Here is an 18,852-nt window from a genome sequence, read left to right as displayed (position 1 = left end):
CTACTTGAAATTCGACATATGGACTATCAAATCGTAAACATGTAGGCACACAATGGGATGCTGTTTTTGAACACAGGACTAATTTTAGCCTCTCAGCCAGTTGTTGCTGTGAACTGAGTTGACTTTATTGGGTATGCAAACCACATGCCACAACTGCCAAAGTTTATGTGTCCATATTTCCATATAATTCTCTTTCGCTGCTGTCCAGGAGTATGCGTCGGTTCACAAAGCATTCCCGAGCAGGTATACCTGCTCCCTCTGCGTTGACTCAGGGTTTGGTCAACAAGAGGCTTGAGCAGATAGAATTGTGAAGTGCCTACCAGTGCTAAGGAAGCAAACACTGCTGAACGTGGCCTATCTCTCCCAAGCAAAGGTAACTGCTAATCTGGCCATCTCTCTTGCCCTGCTCACACTGGACTTTCACACATCTCCAGCACAAAGCTACACACATGTCTTTATCTCTGGCCAAGATTGCGCAGCATGCTTGCGAACCATAACCGAGGGCTCCTTATCTGTCTTATTTGGCTTGTTATTTAGTTATGCAATGTAACCTTTCCCATGTAGACAGCTCTAGTGGAATGTAGTAAAATACATTCATTCAGGCACTTTTTTTTACCCTGAATAGCAAGGCCGTAGTCATGATGTCAACATTGGGGGGGGGGGGGCTAAATCTGTGGTGGGGTCTGAGAGACCCCCAAACAGAATTTCAATACATTTCCTACCATGCAAAAAATATTATTAAAAATCACAAACAAGTTGTTAGTTAAGTCAGTCAATTGGCATGGATGGATTATGAACCCCTGGGCACAGATGCCCCCCCCCCCCCTCCTCCAGATAGAGGGGTCCTGAGGCATTCTTCCATGGAAGATTTTTTTTTTAATGACCCTTTAAATGATGACTTCTGGGGAGTTTTGTGAAAAGAGAAGGATGGAGAAGAACCAACTTCACACAGATGCTTGGGCTTCAGGGCCCCCTGAGCTCTTGGGCCCAGTAAACCCATTTAGTAATCCAGTAATCCATCCCTGGACCTGTGGTATGACTCCATTTGTCTTCAAAATGTATACTTTAAAAGATATTACTCCATATTACGCAGAATGTGGTTCTTTGACTTATTACTTACACCTGAAGATTTTTTTAACTAAGGCTTAGACTCATAGGTTTGGACCTATAGCCTAATAAGATTTTGTCTTTTAATTTAGATTTTATTATGCTGGCGGCTAATCACACAATTTTAACATATGCAAGATGCAACAACCATTTCTAAGAGGCCTATAAACGGCAATTTCTGGCATTATTTACTACTAGCATATGAATGCATTAGCCTATTTATGTTGAACGACATGTGAAAGAAATGAATGACACAGGCTTGCACGAATTCATCATTTAAAAATAAAATGTTTCACTTTCGCTATCATTGTGAGAATAGGCTACAATATGGAAAATTTGAGTCTGATCGGCTCCAAAAATGTATGGGATTTCCTTAGCCTGTGCTACACCTTTCCAACAAGTTTTGTTAAAATTGTACCGGTAGCTTTTGCGATATTGTTGACAGCCCTACCTCACCGCAGTAGGGTGCAGTAAATGGAAGCTTTTGATAGCGCACGCCACTAACGAAAAACAGAAAACCACCAGGACAAACCACTCAGGGGTCTAGGCTACTCTGGAACCATCACTAGGCCACTAATTTGTGCGTTATTCTCGTTTGATTACATTTCAGATGGCGGTGCGTGTTGGTTTCCTGTAGGCCTATAGCGCTTTTTTCTTTCTTTCTTTTGCTATGTCCGTATATTGGGGGGGACATTTTGGTCATATTTGAATAATGGGGGGGACACGTCCCCCTCAATGTCTATGGTGACTACAGCCCTGCTGAATAGGGAAACTGTCTTATAAGAATCCTGATGATTACCCAATTCTACAAGTGAAGTCACCACTCGTGCAGTGTCCTCAACGGTGCTATCAAGCTTCTGATGAAGAGCTCAGTGGTAGCGTAGCACACTGCTCAGGTTTGTGATCAAACAAGGGAAACGCATTTCTAACAGAACCCCACAGCATGTTTCAGCAGGTGAAAGCTAAACGCTAAGCGGCGCCTCTTATCTTAAGCGTTCCAAGTGAGGGATTGTGGCGAACTGGAGAGAGACTCGCACACCGGCTTCTTCAGGCCCTTGGTTGTCAGTGGTGACAGATGCCTCCTCTTTCCTTTCTCTCTCTGAATGAAGACCTGTGCTCTTGCCCTTCCTTCATTTCCACCTACAGCACTTCTGACCCCCCCCCCCCCCACACACACACACACACACACACACACACACACATCCCCTCCCCACCCCACCAACACAGCTTCCTCCCATTTCTCACTCTGTGACAACACTGAGCCGCACACAAAAACAATAACCCCAACCTTGGCTCCACTGTTCCACCTCCGAGACTGAGATGTCTACCCCCCCTCTCTGCCTCACGGTGTGTGTGTGTGTGTGGTACTGGATCAAACAGGCCAGGAGAGGAGTCCTTGTATGACCGTGACCTGGTACTTGAGGAGGTCCCACCAAGAGGGAGTCCACAAGAAGATAACTCTTCCCAGAGAAAGGATGATAAGTGAGGCAAAGTGTGGGAAAACAATATGGTGTTTTTTTCCTGCATTCACAAAATATTTTTTTTTTGCTTTTGATAACCGCAACTTAACTAACCTCAACTAAACCATTCAGTTGGTCTCAGTGCTCTTTCACATCCCAGGTAAAAAAGTAGTATACTTTAGTGTGTTAGAAATATGATTAAAGTACATGAAGTATAAAGCAAGTATGCTTACACTTTTTGTACTTTATGTAAAGTATGTTTAATGTGTACTTTTAGAAAGTATACTTCAAAGTAGATGTTATTAAGTTCAACTTCAGTGTACTAAAATTAAATATACTTATTGTGCAATATTCAAAGTGTTTTGGTAATGTACTTTTTAAAAGTGTACTTTGTTGTTAGTGTATTTTAAATGGTAAAGAAGTTTATTTAGTTTAAGTGTATTCAATTGCTAATACTTAGAGTTGTAATATAGTGTACTTATGGAAAGTATATTTTTTTGGTAGGCCTAATACATTGTTTGTATAGTTTCATAGTCATCTCACCTTTAATAAAATACTAATGTGTGTAGCTTTTAGGCCTGATACGTCAGCCGCATGGATGGCAATGTGCAATAACCTAGCCTAGACACACTGATCAGTTTTGGTCATCAAATAATATTTTTTCTTTTGTTGATTTTGTGTCTTAGCAAGGTAGTAGCCTATACGTTTGTGATGTAGTAGAGGTTGTGAGAGGATGAATGTGGCATTTTGTTAAATGTATAGGCAACACAGTTAAATGTATAGGCAGTCCAGTTGACCAATAACATGGTTGTTTGAATTTGAAATGGAGTGGGCGGATCTGTGCAGCTTTCAAGCAAAACGTGGTGTGAGCAAACATTAACGTTATTTTATACAGTCTATGCTTGTAACTTTATTTGCAAGACAGATGGACTGTAGAGACCAGAAAATGCATACGTTTACGGTCCGTATAAGGTTACAGGTTTGTCCAAATTAAAGATACCATAAATTCTAGTCATGCCAGAGACGTTGGTCCTACAGAGCCAGAAGGACTCGTCATATGAGATAACAAGGGCTGAAGCCAGTTGGATCTAAAGTGCCAAGTTATTTGTTATCAGGTGAGTCCCAAAGCATATTGTTAAATGATTCTGATGTAGCTTACTCTTTATGACCTTCGGTAGTCTTTGGAGAAGTTAAATTGATGGCTTAGCAATCTTTCAAGAGTTTGTTTTTATCCTTGCTAGTACAAGCTAGCAATGCCAGATCACGTTAGCTAATTTAGCTAACGTTAACGTCATACACGTCGACCCAGATCCCTATCAAGAAGAAAACTACATTAGCCTGCTTTGTGTTTGTGGGATTATTGACAAGCGTTGGCTAGCACTAACGTTAGACAAACTATGATGGAAGAAAGTGTGTTCTTTATTAAGCAACGTTTGCCTAAAGTTCACCAATGTTCTTTAATATTATGTGTGGTGTAGGCTACCTCACAGAAAGGAGGATAGTCACACTTCACAGGCTAGGCTAGTCACACTTCACATTCATTAGGCATGCTAATTACATTGTAGCTGTTTTTTCTTTAATCGTGGAGACATCTTTTAAAATGAGTCTACAGGACAAATTGCATGCATTTTATGAAGTAGAACGTTTTTTTCCACCATTGATATTAGAGGGGGAATTAAACCTGGTGTTCTAAGTTAGTGCTATGAAGCTTAGGCTACATGATTGATATTATGCCTTGGTTTATGCGATAGATTTAGATTTTTTTTAATTATTTGTGTTTGACAGAGCATTCAAGTTAATTTCATGGTAGTGTTTGTAATTTACCTAGTTTTAATCTGTAGCCTAACTATGCTTTTACAGGTGTTCCTGGACAGTTTTGAAACCGAGATGTCTGAACGCCTCAAATAATCAGCAGTAAAGGTAAATATTCTTCATTCAGGACCTTGTCCCATTACTCTTAAAGCATAACTCAAGCCAAAATGCAACCTAGGGTCTTTTTGTGAATGTACCTGAGTCAAACTTTCGTTTGAAAGCATAATTAAGTCAGAAGCGCCACCATTAAGCTTGACTGTATTGTTGTTTCTGGGTCAAATGCCATTTTGAATGGGAGTCGTAGGGGCAGAACTATTTGATGATTTTGATTCATGCATCAAAATAATTGGCTAGTGCCCCTACGACTCCCATTTAAAATGCCATTTGACCCGAAAACGATAATACGGTTGTATTGGAAACAAAGGAATCTAAGGTAATCAAATGCAGAAAACAGGGTGGTTGCACTGATATCGGTGCCAAGGTGCACAACGCTTTAAGGAAAGACTACCTGGCCAGGTATACCCATACCAGGATGGCAAACAGATGGTGTCAATACCAATTTGACCCATAAAAAGCAAATGGCAAATAGGTACAGATAATCTGTATTAATCTCATAATTGCCAATGGATTTCTGTGTAAAATATTGTTTATCTTGTAAAATGTTGTCCATCTTCTTTCTGTTCACAGACAACAGAGACAAATTCTTTAATACCAAGGTCAATGCATTTGACTGCTGTCCAGCCCCGGGTTGCCACCGAAAACTTTATGCATCTTGGACTGGAAGATGGTGTGCTAGTAAGGAAGCTAGCTACCACAGCCTTTGCCACCACATCTCAGTATTGGGAGGGAAGTTCACTCACTGCACAACTCTACCAGCTGTACCTTTCCTCCTCAGCCATGATCCGTAACCACCATGGTTTTCTTTCTGGGCCAGAAGACTTTGCAAACAAATAAGCAATAAATGATCATGCATTACAAATTTAGCCATGTTAGACTGTTAAGTTGTTGGCTTGTAGGCTGGGTGTCCAGTAAACAACTTCAAGCTTAGAGGGCAAATTCTCTCACCTAGGAGGGTAAACAACTTTTGTTTTTCATGAAATCTGCATTTTGAATTGATGGTCTACCAATGAGGCTGTAGAGTATCGCGACACAATAGTGGCAAAAAGCACTTGCGCGATGAAACATGCATTCGGGTGTATTATATTATATATTATTTCACACACGTAGATATTAAATGTGTGCGCACAAATTCTCTCTGCGCGTGCGCACTCAGAGGAAACTGCTCCCCAAGCATGGAAGAAAATGCTGCGAGCGAGGAGGAATCTGACCAGCGCTCCAAACAGCCACTCGAAAAATCTATGCATGTGAAATAATATAATACGCCCAAATGCATGTTTTATCGCGTTACCACATCCAACTTGAAAAGATATGCTCAAGAGATCCATAACTTTCAGAAAAATGTTTTACTTTTGTTATGGATGAATATTATGTTTTGTTTTCATTCATGTCAATAAAATGTTTTTCTCATAATCAAAGTGTAATTTGTCATGTAACAGAATAGGTAGGAGAGTACTAATAGTACAATTTTAAATCACACTAATATTATACTTAAATTGTATGCCTTTATAATGCTTAAAGTATCTTAAGACTATACTTTTATTAACATAACTGCACACTTTCATGGCACTTATTGTAGTCAGGAAGTACATTTGAAGTTAATTTAAAATATTGCAGAAGCATGCCAAATGAACAGAAATGAGGATGATAAGAGTGTATTCAAAATACACTACTACACTATTATTAGTTATACTGTAATGCCTTTTAAGTACATTTCCAATACACTTGGGATGTTACAAAATTGTACTGCGACTGTTTCGAATGCTCATAAAATATCTTTTTGTATAATGTACTTAAGAACACTTAAAGTTTGAAAAAAGTTGTTCCATTTTAGCACACTAATTACACTCAAAGTATAGTCAAGTTGGTATTAAGTTGAACTTAATACATAATTCAATACACTTAATTACACTTGGATTTGACGAAAAAAGTACACACGGTACTTAGTACACTTTCAAAAAGTACACTTTTAATAGTTTTTTTTTTACCTGGGATTACATGCACACATTACACAGAAATTCATTCGGAATTCCTGAAGTATATTACCGGTGCATCAGATGTACAGTGCTCATGCTGGAAGAATGTTTCCCATTAAGCACTTTTACACAGCATTCTTCATAGTGTAACATGTTACTGTAGCTCAAAAGAGGCGCGAGTCCCATGCAAATACTTTGCTGGCGTTGAGAGATAAAGGGAGACTACAGACTAACTACTTTCTGTTCTTCTGTGGAAGACATTCCCCAAGAGAACTGTATCCTCATAGCTTTAGCATGTCTGCACTGTGAGCTTGTCATAATCTATATCATGTGAAGTAAATGGCTATTTTCATAATTTAGTGTGTGTGTTAGGGCCATTTTCATTTTCCTTTGAAGATGTTTGAAGTTGTAGAATTTATATAGTTTTCTCCCATTCAGGCATTCTTCTGTGAAGAGTGGAAGAGTGGAATCAGCTCCAGAGTGTTTGTGTGTGTGTGTGTGTGTGTGTGTGTGTGTGTGTTTGCTTAAACTCTGTGATATGAGGCAGAATCCTTCTAGGAAACAACTGAAAGCTGACTCAGAGATGTCATCTCATCCGGAGCCCGGGACCCCCTATCTGTCTCCCCAGGCACCACGGCGAGCCTTGCCGAGCCCCAGAGAGCGCACGCGTGCTGGCCGCTACAGCTCAAACAACCCCAGGGCCCTCGCCAGAGCCTCCGCGAGCAGGGCGTGTTTACACTGGCACAGGCTCATGGACTTTCAACTCCCAGCCTGCCCGTTCGTCCATCCGCCCGCCCACCTACCCGTCGGCCTGCCCTCTCAGCCGCCGCAGACGGAGGGGGTGACACTGACCCTCTTACTCACTGTCCAAACAGAGCTGTCAGAGTCAGGGCACCTCTGCCTTTGTTATCAGCCCAACACATGCCACAAACACAGCGGGCCTCGGCGTATTTATAGAGCACACTACTCACAGTAACCAAGCCGCATAGGTAATCCTGGGTAAGAAGCAGACGTACTACGTGAGAATGTGCATATACGAAGGCCGAGGGGGGAGAACCCACAGGCATGAAAACCCGGTCCTTTAGTAGGCATGGTGACTCATTGGTGATTTCAGTATAAGAAACACCACCCAGGGCAGAAATGGCGGGGCACACGTGCACATCAAGGTTTGTCAAATATTTTGTTGTTGTCAGGTGCCTCTTTGGCTGCCATGACGACATGTTCTCCTCTCTGTATTGGACTTGAACCATATGTTGATTCATTTCATGCCTGAATAATTTCAAGTGTAATATCACATCAACACAGCATGACCTGATAGCTTTTAAGTTTTGTTCTACCAATGATAATGTATTTTTAGTGGCCGTATTACATTGCCTGACTAAAAGTATTCTTCTTGTTGGTCACTTGTGTGGAGCTCCTCATGCCAACCTGTGTGAACCTGGCCCATATTGTGTTAGTAAACACTCTCCTTTGGCTCCATGGATACTGCCAATCATACATTTTCAAGACGATAAATATTTGTGCTTAATTTAGTTTTCACTGGTCTGAATTTAAATATTTAAAGAATGGTTTGTAATTTGTTTCAGTTGCTTACTTGTAGCTTTGTGCACGCTTGCCCATAAATGTGTGTTGAGTTTCATTACCCAACACCTAAAAAGAAGGAGCAGAAGCAGAAACAGTCGGAGTGTACCCGCGTAGGCGCTCCCTCATCCTGAGCTGCCAGGCAGGCTGTAAGTAGTTTGAAAGGCTGTTGTACACATCATCTATCAAATGATATATGAGCTCCTTACTGCAGTCTAATTAGGATAGTCATTGTTTCTGTCAGGTATTTGCCTCTGGATTAGGACAGGCAAATATCAGAAGAATACTTTGGGAGGAGAGATGGCACAATCCTCAAAGTAAAAACTGTGCTTTGATAGTTTGCACTTGAACATTGGCACAATTTCTAAAACATTTATTATATCAATACATAATACAATTTAGTAGTATAGTTGAAACTGTTAGCTTATATTTGAATAATGCCATTTCACTTCCTATCAGGGATATGTGAACAGCAAACATCAATCAAAGCACCCTCCATAAATGGCACAGAGAGAGAGAGAGAGGGAAAGAGAAAGGGAGAGAGAGAAAGAGAAAGGGAGTGAGTGAGGTCATTGCACTAAACATAAAAGTGTTTCAGACCAAGTTTATAGGTACTAAACCACTCACAACACATATTTTTGCTTTGGAAGCTCTCTCACAACGAGTATAGCCACACCAATACTGCCCAGGAGTATTCCACTACAGCCTTTAAAAATGGCCCATCCTGCCAGCATCTTCCACGGATCCTAACACCAATAAAGCCGCCGGTAATATGTCACAACCCGCACACTGATAACCTAATGCCTGCAGATAAATCTTCATCATCCGCGGAGCACGACACAAGAGAGGAGGGTATCTGGAATGCAATGTGACATTATTAAAGCTTTAGTGGGGTTTGTGAGGCCCTGCCAAGCCCATTACTCACCCCCCCACCCCCAGCTCCCGGCCTCTAGTTTGTGTTGTGGCTGGTACCACGCTCCAGTGTCAGGGTGCAGCCGTAGTTCACTGGAATATTTTGGGGAGCATTCTTGGCAAACAGTAGAGCCGATGCAGCAACTTCACGAGATATTCGCCAGAAATAAATACGCTCCCTGCCTCTCCAACTTACTGTTCACTTTCAACAAAACTATTCAGTTGATAGTCACTATCACACACATATTTTTTCTTTTTTGCATTGGACAACATAGTAAAACCTAATGCGTCATGAGGCTACCCCACATTCACACGAGCTAATAAGACCAAATACCAGAACTGGCTGCAGAGTTCAGGGACAGAGGGGACATCTTATTTTTTATTCCTAAAATACGTGTTTTCATTGGGCAGCAATAGCCTGGCTAACGTCAGGGCAGCAAGGGGATTCACATGCTTTTAACATTTTAACATCACACAAGAGGGACATTACTAATGTGGGAAGAAAACAGAAAAAGAGAAATATTTGAGCTAAAATCACTGTTATTAAGTTAGGCTATTATGTGTGGCATACTCATATTCATTCAAATTCATTCTATACTTGCTGGTGCCCTTACAGAAATGAGATCCCTTTTCCTGAAAACAGTAAAATATAGAAGCTTATTATATGGCACCAGTGCAACCCACCGCCCCCACCCCGATCCATTGTGCTAAAGCTAAATGGTGTTCAAAGTCCAAGCAGTGACATGGCTGATGGACAAAAATCAGTAATCTTTAGCCTTTCGTCATCCAGCTTCCAACAGCTGTTATCAAAACCCTTTCAGACCCTTATCAGGAGGTCTGCAAAACAAACCATTCAACAACAATCCATGGGTTTACCAAACATATTGTTACGCCATAGGAGGTAATCATAAAATATCAGAAAGTGTCCTCTTTAAGGAATATCAGCCGTTCATTTCCTGCATAATGATAAGGCACTTAAAAACATTTTAATACCTCACTATGTCCTTACAACACCACACCTGTTTCATCTGTTCTCATCAACTATGAATGTGAATCTTTGCATGTGAATGTTTCATAATATTCATAATAAACATGTACCCCTCCTACCATACGCTCACTGGGTTGTATTGTGAAGGGTGTCTTGAATCAGCTAGGTTTTGGTTCGGTTCTGCACACAGAAACACAATGAAATGATGTGTGTAGTCAACAGTTGACTACTGATATGGAGGACATAAGGAAGAAATAGATTATGTTGAGAATGCAGGCTGTTTGCCAGGCCTATTGTAAATATGGAAATGGACACATGCAAAAACTGAGCATGGGGGGGGGCAAAGACAGACCATAATTGTTACTGGAGGTAGCAACATTTCCTTATGTTGAAAGCGTAACCATGGACTATGAAACATAAACAAAAGCTTGTTAAAATGAGAAGAGACTACAGCTCCAGCGCTAACTCATTCTGAACAGCAAGCCTCCAAACTGTGTGATACCACACAATAATAACACACAACAGATCTGAATCACACCCACGTGGAGAGTGATTTAATGATGCTACTGACACAGATCAAGCACAACATTAACAGGATGTTATCAAGGAATTTTGGCTAATGCAATGCCATTTTGTCATAAAATATATTTATATACTGAAATAGACAGCAATGTCTTACAACATTTTAAAGTTCTGAAGGCATACTGTTTGTATATATATATATATATATATATATATATATATATATATATATATAAAGCTGTATGTCAGAACTCCATAGGGCCTTACTTATGCTTAAAAAAAATTCACACACACACAAATGTGTACACACTTGAACATGATTCTTTAAGACGGGAGAAAACATTTTAATCTCAAATTAATGTCTTAGGTTGAACATTCATGACAACAGATTTAAATATGAAAGAATGGAAATTAAATCCAAAGAAACAATCCTTGACATACAAATAACATCAAACCAAATGAAACACATCAAAAAAAAAAATTCTACTAAACACAACAAATAAATAAGTCCAGAATACCAGAGGACCCTACTTAACAGGGAAAAAAGGCATGACCATGGAAGCTGCTTGTGTTGGTTACACAATGTTCTAGGTGACCTACAAACTCAAACTGATTCCCCTGGACTGTTTACTCCACGCACTGGATTGGAATTTGTCTGGCCCGACAGTGGTCCACGGAGCATGCTCACATTACACTCTCTGGACTTCACTTTGGGGCCAAATGAAATACATGGGGAGATTAATGATTGGACAGCCCATACATCATACATGTCATGAGCATTGGAGACTTTTGACTGATCCTGCTTGTTGCTTTAAATTGTAATGCGCTCGCGTGTAATATCTTCTGATTTATTGCATGGTCAGACCGACACTGATTTGAGGCTATAAGCATCAATATAATCCATGAATCCATAACATTAGGCTCAAACTGACCAAGTTGGATCTATGTCTTCATCCAGTGTAATATTAGTGGGTTAAGCCTTTTTGCACAGCCACCAAGGGTGCAATAGTGTTTCTCATCATCATCATGTATCTCTTTTACAGATGGATCCCACACAAGGATATTGACCAAACGATGCCTGGTATTTTTACATGTTAATGTTTTGCTCTAGGTAGTTCTGTCTCTGTTAAATCCAGAAGCATTGCAGTAAAATACTGTTAAACTTCTGTGCCGTAACAAAAAAGACGTCAGTTATCAGATTGTCCTGAGTGCCGTTTGTTCTGAGTGTTTACGTGGATGCAATTTCACCTCTTTTTCACCCTTTTGTGATTGTTGTCTTTTAAAACATGCTACGATCTATTAAAATAAAAGTATATAAAATAGTACCATTTGATTTGAAATGTTCTTTTTTGCCAATCAAGTGTTAAATCGGCAGGATCTGATTTAACATTGCTCAAGAAGAGTAAATAATCAAACTAAAAGCAGACAACAGAGAGAGTGGCTGTCTTGATCTTTGTTACCCTGTTTAAACCAACAAAATTTCAGTCCCATTCCATAAGAGCTTCATCAGGCAACACGTGCAGATATGTAATCAAAGACAAAAATACACCATGAAAACTAGATCCAAAAGGTTAGACCATGTTTCAAAATAAAGATATTTGTAAGAATAAACATTTCATCCTATTCTATTTGTCATTCCCTTTATTGACAAAGATAGGCATATTTCAACAGCATTTTATAAATATTTCATTCAATCAAAAGGGGATGTCTTGGATGTCTTCATCTTCGATTCCAGTTGCAACAAAATCAAGCGTTTCTGTATTTTTGTACGGGTTGTGCATTTACTAAAAATGCTCTCCAGTCCAATCAACAATGTTATCTTCAGCGAGGGGAAATCCACATCCATACCCTTATATATGTATATATTTATATATATTTAACTTTCTTTAAAATTAACATTTCATCCACTAACTCTCCAGAGTGATGCCCCTTGTGCACTGTCTCCAGAGAGTACCAAATGCAAAAGCAGTGTTGTGTTGCCTCATCATGAGTGTTCCTTTGCAATGGCACAGCCAGATTCCGAAAAATATCCGATCCAAATATTCCAGGAAAGAATGCAGTCAACACATGGAGAATGTAAAAATAAAAGCTGTTGGCATGTCAGCAGCATCCATGAAACTCTCCAGAACTGGAGAACAAGTTTACGGCAATCAGCCAGAAGTGAAATAATTCCCATTCCATCGCCACTTTGAAAGGAACACCAGCGTTATGTCCCAGGGAGAGGAAGGCCAAAATGGAGACCCCACTCCAGACGACCCACTATCAAGCCAAGGCCATCGGGCACCAGGTCTCTCCTCGGACGGAGGCAGTCACGTCGGCTGAGGATGTGAGTCCCACACTGGTATACAGCCCCTCCTGTCCAGGGTACTTCACTACGGAGTCGGTCGAGCTGACCACCTCTGCTTGAGCAGCCATGGCAGAGGGGTTCACCTGTAACCAACAAGAGTAGGCAGGGTCATAGTTAGCAGGGTCACAGTTCTTTGTTTTTTAAAAAGTGTGCATAATGTTGTTGAATTTGTTGAATTCACCTTGCCCTTGGAAAAAAATAAACAAAAACATCTCTTCTATCTGCATTAGACTCCATATTGAAATTGTCATTGACTTTCTTAAGCTGTACAGAAGCCTAGATAAGAGCACTTTCAATGCACTGTCAGTATAAAGTTATGTTTGAATGCAAGATAATATACTGACATTGATAAGAAATGTAAAAAGTCAGTAAGCCTAATACAAATTATAGACATGTGATTTGTACTGTGACATACTTACTGGAGATTATAGCCTACTATTCATAAAAGAGACAACAAGGTTTGGCTAGGTATGAAGCTTATTTGTTTATCAAAAATGTTTGATATAGCCTACTTTGTCATATATTTGAAATGTTTTCTTAGCAGCTAATATTTGACACTGGAGTTACAATACATTTGTATATTCAAAGAGTAACATGTGTTTAGAAATAGAAATAAAATGCTGCTATGAAGGTCGTCATCATTGATTAAGGGGTCATAAAAAACAAACATAACTTTAAAGGATGTTTGAGACAGGCCTAGATATAATAACTGATCTTTGCAAATGAGCAGAAAAAAAATGCATTATAGAAGTGAACATGGATAGAAAGGAGAATGGAGAGAAATTAAAATAATTTACTTCCCCTTTACGTCATCTTAAATTGTAACAAAATTAGTCATGTAGGATTACACTTACCGAAGACACCTGCGTTGTCGGTGAGCTGTTCTTCGTGCACTCTTCAGAGTTGGAAGACGAGGACGAGGTCGGAGTCATGGGAACAGAGCTGCTTCCTGTCGGAAATAGATAAATTGTATAAAATTAGATCATTTAGGCTATTCATGCAATCTTTAAATTTCAACAGATTAACATATTGCATGCTCCAATATAAATAGACAATCACTTTACCGGAGGATCCTTTGGATTTGTTCAACGTTTTCGGTTTTCGTTTTCGCGTCTGAATACCCTCTTTCTTCATAGCAAGTGGCCGTGGTACCTTTAAACACATTTAATCACAACACATCTTTAATCTCACAATATAATAATAATAATAATAATAATAATAATAATAATGGATGATTTTACTGATTTACTAAATGCTAGGCCTATAGTACAAGACATAGGCCTATATATATATTAGACCTATATATTCTGTTATTATATTGATCAGCACATAATGGGTAGGTGTAGCCGAGCATTAAGTGAAATCATTACCCCGTGCAATTTCGTGTAAAGTCCGCAAGCGTTGCACACTGGCTCTCCCTCGGCGTTCCTGCGCCACAAAGTGGTGGTGCTGGTCTGGCAGTTGGCACAGGAGAGGCCGATCCGCCTGGATGACGACTGTGTATAAAATTGCAAATAATACTCTGAAATACTAAAAAATACTAAAAAATACTCAAAATACCCCTAGTCCATGTTTGAATGTACATATCTATGACACTGTGTAAGTCAAGAGGTACAGGAAAAGATTAAACTAATGATCGGGTGTTGTGTTATAGGCTACTGATGACGTACGGCAGTAAATAAGGGATGACAATGACAGGTAGAAGCCAATGTTTAAATCATGTAGGCCCGTGTGTAAATACATATTTATATGGGTTTTTTTATGCATACAACGCATTTCAGGACACTGTGTCATTTTTGCACATGAGCCTCGCATTGCTCATTTTAACATGCATTTGCTCCCTTGAGATTCCCGTTGACATTACACTGACCGCTGTGGCAAACTCCAGTTTACTTTTAACATTGTAAAATAGCAAAATACGTTGTCTACGTGCCGTAGACTGCCCATTCTAACCCATCCTGAGCCAATAAAAATAACCTTTATTGTGGGAGTAGGCCCAGGAAGATCCAAGGAGATAACCTTTACCTATTGTTTTAAATAAATAGACAGGAAATTGAGTGGCTAAGTAGTTCGCAAAACGGGTGCTTACCATGCGCTTTTGGGGTTTAATTAATGGCCGGCTGAGTCCATTCATTTTGCTGTACAGACCACATGCGTTGCAGAGAAAGTGACCCGTGCCGTCGCGCCTCCAAAGCGGTGTGGATATGGAGCCGCAGTTGACACACTCCCGGCTCTCCACCATGTCATCCAGTATATCTGCAAAGCGACCATAGTTGAAATTTATTTAATAAACTACCAAGCCAAAATCCATCACACATATCAAGTTTATCGGTCTTAAATGATTTATGAGCTGTCCTTATTCGAAACACTGCCATGTTTCAGGCCATTGATAAACAGTTATCCATGGACAAATTTAAACATTTAATTTTACACTTTTAAAAGGAATGTGTTGAAAACAACACAACATGCGTTGAAAACAACACAACTTGCGTTTTTAATACATCTCTGTGTTCAGATAGGGACAACACATTCGTTTTAAGAGTGTAATACCAAACGCATCAGCTACAAAATGGTAGGCCTCATATCTTACACTGAGGCTAACACTTATTCAAGTTGGAATAATTACCTATCTGTTATATTATTATACACGCTACTTAATAAAATAATTAATTTAGTTAATTCTCATTTTGAATCTCTATAGGGAGTCTGGTGTGTTAGGTATATATATTATTTTTTTTTGTGCGAAACTTTGGGAATGGTGTGCGTAAAATGCAATCGAATGGCAACCTACCTATGTCTGGGCTAATGACTGCTATTAGTTTTAAGAGAACATTGCCTGTCAGTAAATCTGTAAAATTAGGCGAAAATGTCAAGACGTACCTCCATTAGGTCCTCTGATAGATAAGGATGCGCCTCTTGTTTGTAAGGAATGTAGCATGGAGTTTTCAAATGGTCCTCCAGGCCATGGAGTGGACAACTGGGATAGCTGCGGTGCCACATAGGATGGGTAGGGGCTGGTATAGGAACCACTGATCGGTCGGGTAAGGTTATACTGATCTCTGCTGTTGACATTCAGAGGACTTGTATAGCTGCTGTCCCTGGATGTCCCATTGTTCATTGGCGGGCTTGGAGAGTAATGGAAACGATTGGAGGTATGAGGGCTCCCTGTGCTGTACGACGGGCTCTCGGGGGTTGGCTGCGACCATACCGAATGACTGTTCACCGGATGACTTGGCTGAGACGATCCGTTTTGTAAGTAAGGGAGACTCGGAATCATAGGTCCGACCCGGGAGGTCGGCACATAAACGGGTGAATTCGGGTTGGAGTGCATGTAGCTGGCAGTAGGCGAATCATAACCTGCCTGAGTTTGAGCCGCGGCGATTGCCAGTGTTTGATACATGTCGCTAGGGTCCACGATTAGTCCACTCTTGTGCGCCCCGCCGGAGATGATGAGCTTGTTGCCCTGGTCCAAATCCGTGAACAGCGTGATATCCTCTGAGTTTGGTAGGGCGGTGTTGTGATGTCCAAAGTGAACGTAGGAGTGTAGAGACCTGCCCTCTGTGCGTCGGGTTCCCACAGAGTCAAGATGCGTGTGCAGTGGCGCCGGTGACCTCAACTCATCTGAGGTGTGGCGGTCCCTCCTGTCACCCTGTAGGTAGCTCTGTTCAGCCGGCGACCCTGGGCTGCTGGTGACTTCACGCTTGACCATTGACCAGCTGTTTTGACCCAGGTCCATCCAGGATCCTTTGACTGTTTCACAAACTGAAGAACGAAGAAGGTGCTGTAGCCTGCGTCAAAGAGAAAGTACAATTAACAAACTCAGCAAAGAACAGTAGCCTATTTCCCCATGAGCTTTATCGACAACACAGACACAATTAAGGTTTGATTATCAGAATAGACTGCAATGCTACCATGCTTATTTAGATAACCACATAACGATGGGTAAGCAGTGATCTCAGTTTAATCTCATACAGTCTACATAGCACATGCGATTTAGTTTCATTTTAACAAAGAAATGGCAGGCACATTCGTGTTTTGCTTAGTTAGTCTGGGCTACTAATGATTGCAGTACCATCACGGTTAGATTGTATGTCAACTCTAACAATTGGTTTGTAAAAAATATTTCATCCTGAGTAGCTCAAATTAAAAGAAACATCTGCGGGTTCAGACATGGCATAACCGAGAAAGTCGAATTTTAGGCTACTTGTAACAACCTAGTCTGGTAAAACTTTATAATTACAAAAAGCAGTGCATAGTAAAAGATAGGGAAAAAACGTAATATGTCTTTGGAACAAGTAGATAACCGCTTGATAAGACTCGCTAGAGATAAGAACTTCAGGCAACGTAACGGTGACAGAACAATACCCAAAATGATTTAGATTCTCCGCAGCTGGTACTTCACGCCACTGTGAAAGACATATTTTACGCCGCCGGTGCACAAACAGTATAATGAAGAAAAAGGGTGAAAACACCTTAAAGATGAATGTGTACTGACCTATAAATGGTTTCCCATCGGTGGTTCGCAGCTGTATCCAACAGTTATGTCGTAGCAGGTCTTTGGAAAGTTGGGAATGGAAGGCTGAAGTCACTCATGACGATTTAAGAGGAGGCGCTTCGTCTTGATTGGAGCAAACACATCAGCTCAATGGGGGTGCTAGCCTGTACCATCAATCAAGAAAAACATACTTTGATCACCACAACATGACACAAATTTAAGAGTATCGCCTAGAATAGTTGTGTGGTTCACTGTTTTAAGTGGACAACATCACAAGTTCTCTCGTGATCGTTCATGCTTCCAGAAGAGGGGATTGTCTAGTCTACACTAAATGACATCATACTTCCAGAATAGCAGTAATAGATTCGAAGTAGCCTCCTATCAATCAACAAATGTAGCCTAATTTCTCTTTTTGTTTTAAAAATAAAGTATTTTGTGAGACTGTTTTTAGAAAGAGTGAATTTGTGGGATTACATTTGTAAATTATGATTATTACTACTACCACAATGATGTCTAGCGCAATGGCAGTAAATTGCAACGTCTATTTTCGATTCTTCAGTGTGGTGAGTATCCTAGTTTAAAAACGTATATTTCTTATATGTTTTCATAGGTAAAATCTGTCAGTTCCTTGGAAGCTTAAGAGTGTTCTGCGTGGAGATTGACAATGTCATGCAAATGAATACCAATGGTCATTAGTTTATTTAGGACGATTTCATTTAGAACTGAAGGGGTCCTGCGCATGGAAACACAAACACGCAGCGGGGTAAGATCGAAGATCTGCTTTGAACACGCGATAATTGATTCAAGTCGAATACACTGTAGTGCGCTGATCAAAAGTAAAACAGAGGTGACAATTGAATTAACCCAAGAGGTGCTGATGTTGTACAATTGGGTTCAGAGGGTATAGGCTATGCATTAAAACCTAAAGACCTTGTGGGCTTGGCTTGGATAGACATCCTCTAGCCGAAATATGTTAGGCTATTGTTTTATAGCAATAAACTAGTCAAGAGAGATTTTGCAAGGCTTATAAAGTTAACCTTAAAAATGTAGGGTGAAACATAGGTCATTGAAGCTATAGACATGATGACGCACAATGACAGGGATGGCTATCTGTTTGTCGACTCTTCATGCAAATTAAGGTTAAATAGTGTCCATTCTTTCAACTTTCTGTTTTAAGGTCGGTAACAAGGTTGGTAACAAGAAGTAGCCTAGGCTATTTTAGCCTACACTCAAACACACTCAAACACCATTCTCCTTCAATATTTAGATAGCCTAACTTTCACTCTTGGCCTAAATTAACTACAAAAATTGAAGTCTGTTGGGGAGAACTTATTAGAGTAGCCTATAGCCTACATCAGTGGTGCACTTCCCCGTTAATGAAAAAAGCCGATCAAATCAATCAGGACCTAAAATGCTTTTCTGTTGACGATTAAGCTACTCTGACCTGAGAGACACCGAAGATTGAATTATCCGGATGAGTCGTCCTCTGTCTATTTTGCAGTGACAGATGAAGTGTTCTCTTGTTGCTGTCATGC

The 18,852-nt window shown here is 40.2% G+C and overlaps 1 protein-coding gene and 1 long non-coding RNA gene across 3 annotated transcripts; one reads left to right on the top strand and one right to left on the bottom strand.

Annotated features, from left to right (window-relative positions):
- Window positions 1–3,443: 3,443 nt before the first annotated feature.
- On the top strand, window positions 3,444–5,527 carry LOC143135000 (uncharacterized). The gene is made up of 3 exons (XR_012988758.1): window positions 3,444–3,682; window positions 4,428–4,487; window positions 5,067–5,527. It is a non-coding gene; the product is annotated as an uncharacterized LOC143135000 (long non-coding RNA).
- Window positions 5,528–10,795: 5,268 nt separating this feature from the next.
- gata6 (GATA binding protein 6) lies at window positions 10,796–17,434 on the bottom strand. Of its 2 annotated transcripts, XM_076293502.1 has the most exons (7): window positions 17,318–17,434; window positions 15,703–16,610; window positions 14,912–15,078; window positions 14,193–14,318; window positions 13,887–13,974; window positions 13,677–13,771; window positions 10,796–12,905 (listed from the first exon to the last, which is right to left on the bottom strand). In XM_076293502.1, exons 2-7 carry the CDS (start codon window positions 16,556–16,558, stop codon window positions 12,738–12,740), a joined length of 1,500 nt encoding a protein of 499 aa, XP_076149617.1. In that variant the 5' UTR covers window positions 16,559–16,610; window positions 17,318–17,434; the 3' UTR covers window positions 10,796–12,737. The 2 variants fall into 2 exon arrangements, with proteins under 2 accessions (XP_076149617.1, XP_076149618.1); XM_076293503.1 differs by lacking the exon at window positions 17,318–17,434 and having other exon boundaries at window positions 15,703–16,780.
- Window positions 17,435–18,852: the final 1,418 nt, after the last annotated feature.

Source organism: Alosa pseudoharengus, unplaced genomic scaffold, assembly GCF_046254945.1.
Source record: "Alosa pseudoharengus isolate Yale_2024_CS ecotype anadromous, Long Island Sound unplaced genomic scaffold, YU_APseudo_1.1 YU_APseudo_1.1_scf_2, whole genome shotgun sequence".
Lineage (NCBI taxonomy): Eukaryota > Metazoa > Chordata > Actinopteri > Clupeiformes > Clupeidae > Alosa > Alosa pseudoharengus.
This window is presented reverse-complemented; position numbering and strand designations above follow the sequence as displayed.